Below are 12,846 nucleotides of genomic sequence, written 5' to 3'. Positions count from 1 at the left end.
CAAAAACACTTACCATCTTGTGCCTATGACTGCAACTTGACGTGCACATACAGTTTGACACGCCGAGAACTGGAATGCGGTCCGCAATGGTGGAGTTAGCTTCATCCTTACGGACTCGGTCACAAGGCTGCTTAAATGCTCGCTTCCCTGGCAATCTTTAATCTCTAGTGTGGCTTTAGTATTTGTAGGTAGCTGTACAGTAGAGCGTGGGTGACTTAACCCGGAATGCAAACAGTTGCCGAAAAGCGGTTCGAGTATGCGCGCAACCGCTGCCGGAGATTTCCAGATTTGTTGTGGAAGGATTAGTCATGTCCTTGGCACGGTCTCCCTGGTTTTCACTGACATCTCTCTGCTTTGCTTCTGTCAATTTGACATAACTACAAAGCAGCTGAAGAGAAACGTAAGGATTCTTCCTTTGGTTGAATGCCTGACAACTTTGTGATGCATGGTACTGTACAGAGGAAGGTTAAAAGTATTTTCTAGTCGAAGTTTCTGGTAAATGTTCTGCCCTGTCAGTCCACCCGGCAGCCTGGCTGGCCGGTGTGAAGCTTTTGGCACTGTTAGGTCCTAAGCGAGCTCTTGCTCGCTTGAAGTGGTGATGCACCAGGCGCTGAGGAGCGAAGGCCGGAAGTTATTCGGCCCTCCCCAAACTAACGGCTTCGAGAACTAGTTGCCTCCTGACGGTGTCTCTCTGCGGGTGAAGCAACAAATGTACTTAGCTGGGAGTCTTCTGGTTCCTGAGTTAATTTTGTAGCACAGGTGCAAATTAATTTTAATTACCAAAACGAACAGCTGAGGGGTCAGCTTGCTGCACATCTGGTCCTAAGCCAGCCAGAGGGAAGGCTGTGTGTCCAACGCCAATAGCGCTAATTGCCAATAGCCCTCCCCGTTTTCTTGCTGGTTTGGTCTTAATCCTCTTCTGCCACTCGAGACTATTGAAATGTGGCAGCTCAGTTTTTTTTTTTTTTTGTTTGTTTGTTTGTTTTTGTTCTTCCCTGTAAACAAATAACAAAGGCTGTACAGTTCCGTTACACCACTGAGGCTGTTGGTTGCAGTCATGAAAAATTCTGGTGCGGATGCTAAAGGTGTTCTTGGTAGTTTGGCGGGATGGTAGTCTAATGGCTAAGGCATTTCCTTCAACTCTCTTGCAACATTTCCCTGTCTTGCTCTGAGCTACTCTGTCTGCCTTCTCGGTGGGAGAAGGTGGGATGCTTTCAGTAGGCAGGCCCTGACCTTGAACGTGCTGTTAGCGTTTGGAAATGCAAAGGTGAAAGTTCTTTTACTGAGAGCGTACTTTCCAGCATAGATCAGTATGTTAGATCTACTACGGGCAGGTTAAAAATGGGCAGAACTTACATTTCCGATAATGCTCTTTTTAAAAATGCTTTCAGGCATTATGCGTGAGCCCTTGACAAGCGAGCGGTGAGTGTTTGCAGTTGAAACTGTTAGACGCAGCAGAAGCTGTCTGGACTGAAATTTAAATAGGTCTGTGCAAAGCTCTGGAGTGCAGCAGACGGTGGCAGGGACACACCATAGCCCGGCTTGACCCTGCCTCTTCCTGCAATTCCGTGAGCAGTTCCTGTGCCTCCCTTGGCGTGGAGGCGGTAGGAACTGCGCAGCCTGGAGAGGTAGAACTGGGAATATGCTTGAAGGGGCTGTATATTCTGAAAACCAGTTGCTACTGGTCCCAGTAGACTATGGTTAATATGAAGTATTCCAGGAAAAAAAAATAGTGTAACTTGGAATTGATTTTTAGGCAGTTACGACCCCTTTAGTAAACTGCTTTGATGAAGCTAAGGAATTCGGCTTCTCTTACAGAAGCTTCTCATCGTTAGTGATAGGATGAGAGGAAATGGGCTCAAGCTGCATCAAGGGAGATTTAGATTGGATATTAGGAAAAATTTCTTCACGGAAAGGGTAGTCATGCATTGGAACAGGCTGCCCAGAGAGGTGGTGGTGTCACCACCCCTGGAAGTGTTCAAAAAACGGGTAGATGTGGCACGTTGGGATGTGGTTTAGTGGACATGGTGGTGTTGGGTTGATGATCTTGGAGATCCTTTCCAACCTTAATGATTCCTAGTTTTACTTTCATTAAAATAATCCAGCCACCAAGCCAGGAAACATGAAATTGCTACTCTACCCTGACTTGGTTGAGTGGTGGACTTGGTGGTGTAGGTTAATGGTTGGGCTGCTCCTTGTTCCCAGCTACACCACTTCTCGGCAGCGTGGGGATGGCTGTGTGCAGCAGCTCTCGGGGCTGCAGGGGTAGGTGCGGGGAGCTGGAGAGGAGGTGGTTGCAGCCCATTTTAGCCCATTACCTCCTCGTGTCACCGGAGCGAAGCGGTAGCCAAGGCTGTCTGACAGGGAGAGCCTCGAGCGCAAGCAAGGAGACGGGCGACAATGGGGGTCGTTGCAGGTTTCGCGTTCTCCGCTGGTGCGGCAGCGAGGAGGCAGGAGCGCTGAAGGACTGCGTTCCCCACGCGCTGCAAAGGCGGGCACGGCCTCTTCAGGCACTCCCTGCGTTAATTCAGCTGCAGTTTAGGCTGGAGATTTGCGACTGTATCTTCATTTGGAGCCAGCCCTTTCCACAACCCTGGCTTAGGTCAGTATTGCAGTGCAGTGGCTCTAGGCAATGGTCTCGTGTGAAATCTTAATTTGTTCTTAAGAGTAAAGATTTCTTTTCTAAATGCCCTCAGAAGAGAAAGCTTAATTCTCTGCTTAAAGAACAAGCTTGTTGTGGGTTGGGGAGAGGTTTTTGTTTATTTACAGAGCTTTCCTAGATGACGGGGGCAGGAAGGAGTCTCTGGTGAAGAACTACCCAGGAGGGGAGCGCCTGCTGTCCCCCCCGCCCCCAAAGGAAGCCCTCGGAGGGAGAAGGGCGAGTCGAGCTGGCCGGGCTTCAATTCAACAGCCACGCTCTGCTCCTGCTCCTTGCAGAAGGACTGCTTGCCATGCAGGAGGAGGCTGCTTCCCTTCAGCCTCAGAAAGAAGGTATGCTGAGAGATAATGAGTTATTTTAATGTAAGAAGAAGAAAAAAAAAAAAAAAAGGAAGTACACTGAGCTACCCACTAGGAGATTGGGTTTCTGTAAGTCCCCTCCTGATTGCAAGTTCTTTTCTGAAGTTACCTGTGGAGAAAACATGACAAGTCACTTCAAGAAACAGCAAAATCATATTTGGGACACAATTTACAAATTACTCTATTTAAAACTTTAATTTGTGATATTAATGACTGCAAAACACTTAGAATGACATTTGTTAAAGGCACATTTCATTTTAATGCATAGTGTACCATTCTAAAATATCCTAATTTCCTTACAAAGTGCTTGAGCAGCCACATACAGATAAAGTATAGCAAAATATATTTACAATCTAGGGTTTAAAATCTTAATCTGCCTAAAAATATTTAAAAAACTACAGAGATAAAATTAGTGCTTTCTTTCAGCTTAACTGGGTGAACATACCCTGCCCTCTAATTTTTTTTTTAATTTTTTTTTTTTTTTAGTGATTTACTTAAGATTAAAAAAAAAAATTTCTGTACAAGATGTAGTTACAAAAAGGTATTTTTGAGGATACTTTCGTAAGTGTTAAGCACCTGTTAGATGCTCGTATATAGATTTGGGAACCAAAAAGGGTTGAGCTGACTGTACCTCAAAAGTATTGGTTTCAGCTAGATACAGGAAGAGAATTTGTTTCTTATTAATTAGAATCTGGAAACAAGTAACGATGAGAAGTTGACTCCCTCTGCCAAACATGATTTGTAGAGCTGGTAAAGCAGCCTGCCTTCTTCCTGCGGAGGGGATGCCTCATTTAGAATTATTAACCATTTTTTTTTTCCCCTCCCTTGCCTGACCCTGCAGGTCTGTCCAGCATCATGATTTTAAACAACCACCCTAGCGTTGCATGCTCCAGTGGCTTGCGTTTCTTCTTCGAATGAGTAAAAGAGCAAGTTTTGAAGTCATTTGAGTGCTGATTCTCACTGTTGCAGCCCATGAACAGCAAACTCCTGGCCAGGATGAACCTGTGAGATTACGCGTGCAGTCAGCTCTGGATGGGGCTAGAGCCAAGGACCACATGGGAAATGTATTTTCCAAGAATTAATGTTTGCCCACAGAACACCAGATGCCAAAAATAGGTCTTGGTTTACAAGTACGCACAGTGTCTGGTCTAAATTATTTTTCAACTTTTGAGGTACAGCTTTTAGTGTTAAGGGGTTTATAAAATATACACTGGTTTTTATCAAAAATATTTATACATTCTGTTACAACATATTGCTTTTACTCTCAGTAACTGCCAATCTAAGTTCTGGAGTTCAGTGGCCTATATGCATACAAAGATCTTTTTGTCACTCCGAGTTCCATGTTGTTCACTCGGCCACTGCACAAAATGAATGAAGTGGTATAATTAAATTACTTGCCTGGACATCAGAATACATTACAACTTCCAAATATACATGTTCACAGCATGTATACATTGAAAATCCTTATGTTTCCTAGAAGTGATATGATAATTGTACAGCAGATAGAGGATGATCTAGGTGGTTAGATACAGACTGGTTAACTTCTCTGTCCCCGGGGTGAGCGGGAAAGGCATGAGTTTGAGTACAGAAGTGGGGCGGGCTGGGGAGATGCGTACACTTTGCTCGTTGCGGTTAGGCTGAGCAACATCCTTGTTACGTTCTTCGGATCAACCAGGGTTTGAAGCCGTGCTTAAAAAGCTGGAAGGCAAAACCGTTTGGCAAGTGGCTTTGGTAAACTTTCCGGATTTTTCTGGATTTTTTTCTTTGTAATGGAAGCACTTACACTGTTGTTATCTCAAAGGCAAGGCATTTAACATTTTGTTTTCCTAATAAATACCATAGAAAATTTACAAAGCAAGGCATATCTCTTCTCAATACCATTCTTTTAAGAACACAAGATGAAGGTGTACATAGAAACGTGTCGTTTTAGAGACTGCACAAGATAACGTTTAACTGCAATCATTTGCCTTCTCCAGCTGGAACCATGTTCTGTGCGAGTGTCATCGGCATCCCAAACTTCTATTTCAATGTGGCTGAGTAGAGACAAGTGATTACCTAACTCAAAGTCTGCTTTTCCCACTTAAGGCAGATACAACCTTGCTTTCTGAAGTATCTGCTGTAGAAGGGTGAGAGAAACCGTACAGATCCACGTGTGCCCGTGTGTGGGAAGCTTAATACAGCCTGGGTTCACCAACTCAGCTTAAGAACTCCATAGACCTGCTTTCCAGTGCTCAGATAAAAAAACAATATACAAAAAGGCCACTCTTCACAAGAGTGTTAAAACAGTACTTAAAAGGGTCTTCATGTGATTTTTAAAAAAAAAAAAAAAAACAACAACAACCAAAACAAAACCAAACCAAACCAGAAGCTACAGGTGGCACAGAGAGCAATCGAAGGGTTGGTATTCTTCTGAGAGAGGCATTCTTGTGAGCCAGTCAGCTAGGGTTTCACAGTGTCTAGAAGTTAACACCAATCAGCAATGTAATCAAAATCTCTGAACATTTCCTGCTCTTCTTCTGAAAGTATCCTTGGTTCCCGAGGTGGAGTGAGGATCGGTGCTTCAGAGGTAAATTCGTCATCAAAATTACTAACGTCTTCTCGGCCTCTAATGGTGGGTACAAAAGGAGGCTTCACCTTCTTGGCCAGTAAAGCATTCCAATCTATTAGCTGTAAAATAAACCAACCGATGTTTAGTTTCCTGTCTCTAGCCCTCTGTGTCCTTAGAAATAATAGTAGGCTGTACTCACCCTGAAGAAGTGATGCTTTTTCACATCCTCGGCATCTTTCTCTCCAGCTCCAAGACGCCGCTCTGGATTTCTTCGTAGCAGCTGACAAAACATGCGAGATTTCAGCGCAAAAATTCAGGGGCAGGGGGGAGGAACTAGGGAGGATGAGTGCTGCTGTGTGAGAGCCAACACCAAGATTGGACGGACAGTGGAATTCGTACTGCCTGACCTACAGGAAAATTCCTGGTCCTCAAAGAAAGGGAAAGACAAAACTTCAGCTGTACAGAGCTAGAGATAGCAGCGCTCTTTTCGAGATGCCTGAACCTGTTGGCACAACTCCACCAGCAGCCACGAACAGCAGAGTAACCCGCCTCGCTGCAGGCCTGTGGTACCACGTCCTGGTAGCCGAGGTGATTTGTGGGGCCAGTGTCCAGCACAGCGATACTGAAGCGTGCTTTTTGCTGGAGAGGATACGGAATTTACATAAGCTGGCATTTCTTGCTTGGCTCAGAAGAGAGACTGCTCTGCTGTCTCCTGCGCCCAGCAATTTCACAGCAGTTGATTTACCAAGAGGGTTGAATGCCGCTTTACACACCCAGCCAAATAAAAGGGTTTTCTAGTTAACACCAGGAGTTAAGACGCTCCCGCTCGTGAATCACGCTGCTGTGAGCAGACCCCCGTTCCAGGCAGAGTGCCCAGCATCAGGGCGGGTTGATACATTCATGATGCAGCTGGCAAAAAAATAATGTCTACTGTATTACGTAAGAATTTCTCAGATGGGAACGGTGCGCACACAACTACAGCTAGTAAACCGCAAGCACAAAAGTTCCCGGTACGTGTACCGGGGTGCGGTGCAGCACTCCTCTGTGGATATCGGCACAATAGTTTTCACAGGAAAAACGCTCTCCCCCAGGTACTGCCTTGAAACTCTATTCTTCCTTCTTTCTCTAGACAAACACTCTCTCCCTGGGAGTAAAGCAATCACTTTAAGCTATAGAATATTTATGCTATTACTTATTATGTCACAGTAGTTACTGTGACACTGGGTGCTAGACTCATACTCTGACGTTGAAGCAGAGAGGCTGCTTCCAGAGGCTTTGAATCGCCTCCAGTCGATGCCCTTCTATCAACTGTGATTGATAAGCTTCTAACTTCGACAGGTTCAAGCATCTTCTTTAGCTAAGTAGAGGCATTACCACTAAGGCAGAGCACCAGTAAGAATCATAACCAAAATCAGCCGTTCTTTGCCAAGAATGGGACTACAGCTGCCGTGTGTACGGTGTTCTCTGCCCCAGTTGGAAGGAAACCAAAAAGATTTAGAAGTCTTTGAATTCAAATATTCATGTGACAATGTTAATCTACCAAATAGGTCAATGCAGCAGTGTTCTGCTAGGAAAAGAGAGCTGAGCTCCTCTACTTAGATACGGCTAGGAAACTTGGTTCAGGGAGAACAGAGAGCCTCTAGTGTTTTACGTTTTAAAACAGAAAAAATTGCTCCCGAATCAAGTGGACTGGCACTGACAATTTTCATTTAAGGTGATAGGCAGCATGGCACAGCATAAACGAAGCAAGTCTGAAATTTAACTGTAGAAAAAAACACACCAAGCGTATGTTCTTAAAGCATTTTGTTCCTCACATAAGTAATTCATTTCCTTAATGTTGGAGAGGAAACAGGGTAAGAGGGGATTACTGTAATATTATTATTAAGTTCTTACCCGTCTCATTATAGAGATGGCTTCTGTAGACAGAAATCGTGGATATCTTACTTCATCATTTACAATACTGTCAAACACCTCTTCTTCATCATCTCCAGGGAAGGGAGACTATAATGAAAATAGTAAGAAAATACCATTAAACAGGCTTAAAAATCACTTGCAGTTGAAAACAACGTACATTCAGCTGACAGTTTGGAATTAGACACCCTGAAATGAAGTCTTCCTTTTTCCAGAAACAGATATGATACTCTTCTCTCTTCCTTATGGAAAACTAAGGCAAGTTGGTATTATCCCTTAATTCTTACTGAAGGACTGTGATTTAAAAATGTGCTTTTACAAGGAGAAACACCTAAAAACTGGTATCTTCTCTGACCTCCGATACAAGATATACAAGGGAATGTGGAAAGTATGTATCAGCTTTATTTGGGACAGCTGCCATTCACAAGTAACATGGTCAAGACTAATTTGGTTTTGTAGTATCTTTAGCATGTTACAGCTCAAGGGTTTTCAAATGGTTTTGAAGTGGCCTGACAGACATAGGCGACACCCTACAAGCTTTTTGTCCTCTTTTACCTGAAAGGAAGTGAAAGTAAGTTGAATGATCATCTTTTTTTAAAAAAGAGCAAAATGATGAGCAAATCTATAGTTTTTCTCCAGTTTTTAGTGTGTAAGCCATCACTGTGCTACCTGGGAGATACTATAACAAAATGGACAAGAATGTCAAGTGATATACACCATGGTAAATAACTACTCAATAGTAATTTATTTACACTAGCTCATTTACGTGGAACTGGGGCATTCCGTATTAGTGGATGTGTAATTCAGATGGTAAACAGCATTGCGTTTGGCATAATCTTTCACTACTGCCCAGTTTTATGCACTAAAGTTCACTTTGATACAAGCTACAGGTGTTCAGGAGTTAATTTTCTCTCCACAACCATTTGAAAGCAGAAGCCTCCCATAGCTGTACGCATCCAAATTTGACGATAAGAGACATGCGCCGGAAACTGTGCTCCCCAAAACCAGATGTGCTATGTTCTTCCTTAGAGACACTACAGTAATGTGCCGTTACTGTAATTTGATTTAAGGCATAATGATGTAATTGAAGACAAACTAAAACTAAAATCTAGAGGTTAAGTATTGGACCAGCTACAACTCATTCACTTCCAGAATTGCTGCTAATTCAGGCTCGTGACATGAGTCATCAACTTCTATAGCATTACAGCAGCTAGTATCAGGTAAGTAGCTGCTCAGTATTTAATACTTCTTGATGAAAGACATTAAGATGCTCACTGTAAAACTAGGTACGCCTACACATACTGTATATACAAGTATTGATACAACCGTGACAGGTAGGGCGTATTAAATGTTGACAGGCTGGCCATCTTGAGTTTTGTAACCTTTTTAACGCGTACTGGTTTTATGACTCCATTGTGTCTTACTAGAACTTACCTCACCCACTAGCATCTCATAGATAAGTACACCAAGACCCCACCAGTCTACAGCTCTTGTATAGGAAGTTTCTGTCAGCACCTCTGGAGCAAGAAATTCCGGTGTGCCACAGAATGTGCTTGTTCTGTCTCCAAATCCCATTCCTGAAAAGTTACAGTTAATGAAAAGAAAGCAGTGTTTTCTGCCACTCTACAACCTATTCCTCCAGCAAGTAAAACCTCTCTCTAGAGCAACTTCAGCCCATACTGTAGTTCCAGGGCCTGTCCTGAAGGCTCAGGCCAACGAGGTTAAAACACTCCCCCCTTCTTCCCTCCCACGCCCATGTTCCATGTGTGCTTCAGTGTAAGTTTTTCTATCCCAAACTGTATGCAGTGCGCCAAATTAAGCTTCCACTTACTTCTGTCACCCAGTTATCTTTGCCTGGGAAGATACAAACAATCTTATGCTATATTTCTACCAGGTAGTAGAAGAAAATGCGGTACACTAGTTTAGTCAAACATGCCTACCATGGATGCTTCTGTAGTGGCAAAACTACATATAGTAAAGTAAAACACGGAACGCAGTGAAACAACTTTGAGCAAAATAAGCCCTGTATATTTGCAAAAGCGGCACAGTTTGGGACACCGGCACCACAAGGACTGATGTGACAGTACAAGTGGAGGTGCTGCAGAAAGCTTAAGAAAATTATTTATTGTAGTAGTCAGTAAACCAAAGAACTTTCCTTGTCCTCCTTTTGTTATTTATGGAACTTGTTTGTAGCTAAAGTCACAGGACTTGCCCTATTAGAGACATATTAAAGACAACAGTAATGTTTGAACACCGAATTTACTAAATTCCCTCTTAGGCTGTCTAAAAGGAAAAGATATGGAGGACAGGCTATACGAATTGGAGAAGGAAATGGACCTTTCCAGATCTCCCCCCCAAAAGGGTTGAGAAAGACACTGCAATTTCAGTTGCTAACTCTATTTTACGTCTTATTGGAAAAGTAGCTGCCAGTAGTGGGATGCTTGAAAGTAACCTTCTAGCATCTAGGCTTCCCTTTTGGGATAAACTTCTGTATTTTAACTATAGCACACTTTGCATGTCATTTCCATATATGTAAGAGTTGCGGCTGTTCAGAGTTAAGAAAATAGATAATGAATTTGTAAAAAAAGTAAGAGTGAGGTATGGATCATAATGGTATTTGATTTCATTGTACAGTGTCAACATGTTTAGAATGAGGAAAAACACCTAATGCTTTTTCTTGCTAACTTGTAAAATGCAGCTGTGTGCCTCATTAATAAGCAGAGGTATGACAGAGTACAAATCAGAATAAGTGATGCTTGCAACCGAAAAAAAAAAAAAGAAAGAAATAGGGCTATGCTCAGATGCTCCTGGTATTTCCCTGCTAAGGAACTTCCTCCTATCACCACATTTGTACAGAGATGTATTTTTTCCTTCAAATGATACAGGGTAAGTATACACTATACACACCTGGCAGTCCAAAAGTCTCAAGGAACAGTCAAGAGCAAGACAGATTATGGAATTCCCCTTGAAAGAAAATTTAAGGGCTGTTACCTTCTTTGCAAAGACCAAAGTCAGCAATTTTCACGAAGCCTTCTGTGTCCAGCAATAAGTTATCCAACTTCAAATCTCTAAATGAATATTTGATAACAAAATTGCATCACTGATGTTTCTTCAGTACTCTTCAGAATAGCTGAAATTCATCTCTTGGAAATGGGTCAATGACTACTTACCTATATACTATTTTGTGTTCATGTAAATACTGAAGTCCAAGAACCACACATGCAGCATAGAATCTGTTGAAAAAGTTAAAGTTAAAATTTCAATGGATTTTAGTCTTGCTTTTCAGAACATGAAGTCCGTCATTATTGGCCTTTTTTATTAACCATCCTCTGAAGATTACCGATTGTTTTTTTGGGTACAGATTAGCTTTATACAAGGTCAGAGTTCTAAAGCCAGATGGCAAAAATGCTTAAACTTGCAGCTTTCAAGCTGTAGTATGTTCGCTTGGGCTGGAGGATAAATTTTCTGTAGCGTCCACTGCCATGGCATTGAAGGATTTCTCGTCTGGCTTATTCTTTCCTTTTTTTAGCCTTGTCTGCCATTTTAACTTTTATGTAATTTAGCTTTTTTATGTAATCTTAAAAAAGTATTTAGAAACATTAAATACTTGTATATAATTTTTGAATTCAATGTAGATTCGGGCACATTAAACCTGCATGTGTCTCTAACAAAATCGGTTAGAATCTCTGATCCTTTTAAAAACTTCAACAGTATTTACTGAAATGGCATAACGTAGAGGCATGGGGTGATAAAGACCTTAGTTCTTATCCGCTGAACAAAATGCCCTTCACTTAATGCCACAAAAAGGGACGGGTACTCACACTGCTCTTGGTTCAGAGAAGACATCAGTATGAATGTGCATCATCAGATCCCCACCAGCAGCATATTCCATTACAAAGCAAACGTGATCTTTGGTTTGGAAACAAGCAAAAAGGTTCACCAAGAAGGGATGTCTTACACTATTCACAGTTTCAAATATTCGCTTTTCACACATCAAGCTGCAAACAGAAAATCAGTAAAAATTTAAAGCTGAATCCCAAACTACAATTTTTCAACTCTCAGAAACTATTAAGTAATTTATACCTTATGTTTTTTTCCTCTATTCTTCAGGATAAGGTAAGAACATTTTTTGTTTCAAGACAGAGGTTTTAATACTTGCACAAGCATTAAGTTGATGCCAGGATTTGCACAAAGTTACATTTAGCTTTCACAAACGAAAAAGGAAACCTAGCAGTCCATGAAAATTGTACCCTACAAATTTGCCTTCCAAATACTCAGACTTGCATTAAGTGTGCATTGATATTGTGTAACATTAGCTTTAATCCATTTTTATTTTAATTGTATGTGATACATAAACTGGAAAACCAGTAGCAATATGACAGAAATCTATCTGTAGTAATTCCAGATTATTTCTCCTCAAGCCAATTGGTTAATTTGTAGCTTATTCTTAATACAGTTACCTTTCTTCCTGCAAGTCAAGTGAATATAGTCACTATTAAACAGTTGTAAAAGCAGCTTCATGCACTAAAACAAGACAGTTCTGTAACTGCCATTTCACTTCCAAGCAAAAAGAAAAATCTGAGTTTTGGGGGAAAAAAAGAAAGATTAAAAAAACCCAACAAAACCACAAACCCAAAACTGACTGTGGCATATACACAAGACTTAAGGGAAAATATGATGGACAAAGTACAACAGCGTGTTACGGGTTGAGAAATACCATCATAAGTGTTTCTGCCAGTAAAGAAAACATAGTCACTGTCCTCCTGAAACGTGATGGAAGTCCATAGAACAAGTAATTAGAATAAATAACTGCAAGACAACCTCAGTGAAAAACAGGATCAGCTTTAAGTCAGAGCTGTAGTACAGGCATGGTAAGAGGGGCACTAAACCGAATCAGTATTCCTGGGCTACGCTGCTCCCTCCTTGCCCCAGCAGAAAGACTACGCGTCTGCAGCAGCCAGCTAAGCAGGGAGATGACAACTTGTTTTGCTCTTTCACTGAATTTAACTACTGGTTGGTAGAGCTTACAGTTGTGTTGCATGCAGAAAGAAAACACGATTTATGGAATCCATGTATTACGTTTTTACAAACTGACCTGTCTACTTCATCGCGAGCGACAATATCTCCTTTCTTTAAGGCTTTAATAGCAAACATCTCGTTTGTGTTTTTGTACTCTGCCAACAGCACCTAAAACAGAAGATAAGCGACTCATTTAAGAACTCTATTTAGTTTTTGATAGAGCCTTAATATTTGATACAGCCTTTTGACATTTACCTTTCCAAAATGTCCTCTGCCCAGTACAGCACAACATCTGAAATCCTTCAGACTGAATTGAAATCTTTGTTGTGATCTATGTAAATAAAAAAAAC

At 41.7% G+C, this 12,846-nt stretch overlaps 1 protein-coding gene across 3 annotated transcripts in view; it reads right to left on the bottom strand.

The window, feature by feature from the left end:
- Positions 1 to 4,884: 4,884 nt before the first annotated feature.
- Positions 4,885 to 12,846, bottom strand: part of PKN2 (protein kinase N2) — a 55,811-nt gene continuing 47,849 nt past the window's right edge. For all 3 annotated transcript variants that reach the window (XM_075711602.1, XM_075711603.1, XM_075711604.1), the window contains exons 14-22: positions 12,752 to 12,827; positions 12,573 to 12,664; positions 11,299 to 11,475; positions 10,648 to 10,710; positions 10,469 to 10,545; positions 8,912 to 9,054; positions 7,460 to 7,567; positions 5,766 to 5,846; positions 4,885 to 5,685 (exon numbers count right to left, since the gene is read on the bottom strand). In XM_075711602.1, coding sequence (XP_075567717.1) covers positions 5,482 to 5,685; positions 5,766 to 5,846; positions 7,460 to 7,567; positions 8,912 to 9,054; positions 10,469 to 10,545; positions 10,648 to 10,710; positions 11,299 to 11,475; positions 12,573 to 12,664; positions 12,752 to 12,827 — 1,021 coding nt within the window. In that variant the 3' untranslated portion in view covers positions 4,885 to 5,481. The remainder of the gene's footprint in view (positions 5,686 to 5,765; positions 5,847 to 7,459; positions 7,568 to 8,911; positions 9,055 to 10,468; positions 10,546 to 10,647; positions 10,711 to 11,298; positions 11,476 to 12,572; positions 12,665 to 12,751; positions 12,828 to 12,846) is intronic.

Source organism: Pelecanus crispus, chromosome 5 (assembly GCF_030463565.1).
Source record: "Pelecanus crispus isolate bPelCri1 chromosome 5, bPelCri1.pri, whole genome shotgun sequence".
In the NCBI taxonomy this organism is placed as follows: domain Eukaryota; kingdom Metazoa; phylum Chordata; class Aves; order Pelecaniformes; family Pelecanidae; genus Pelecanus; species Pelecanus crispus.
Note: the sequence above shows the minus strand (reverse complement) of the source record. Positions and strands in the feature narration are given on the sequence as shown.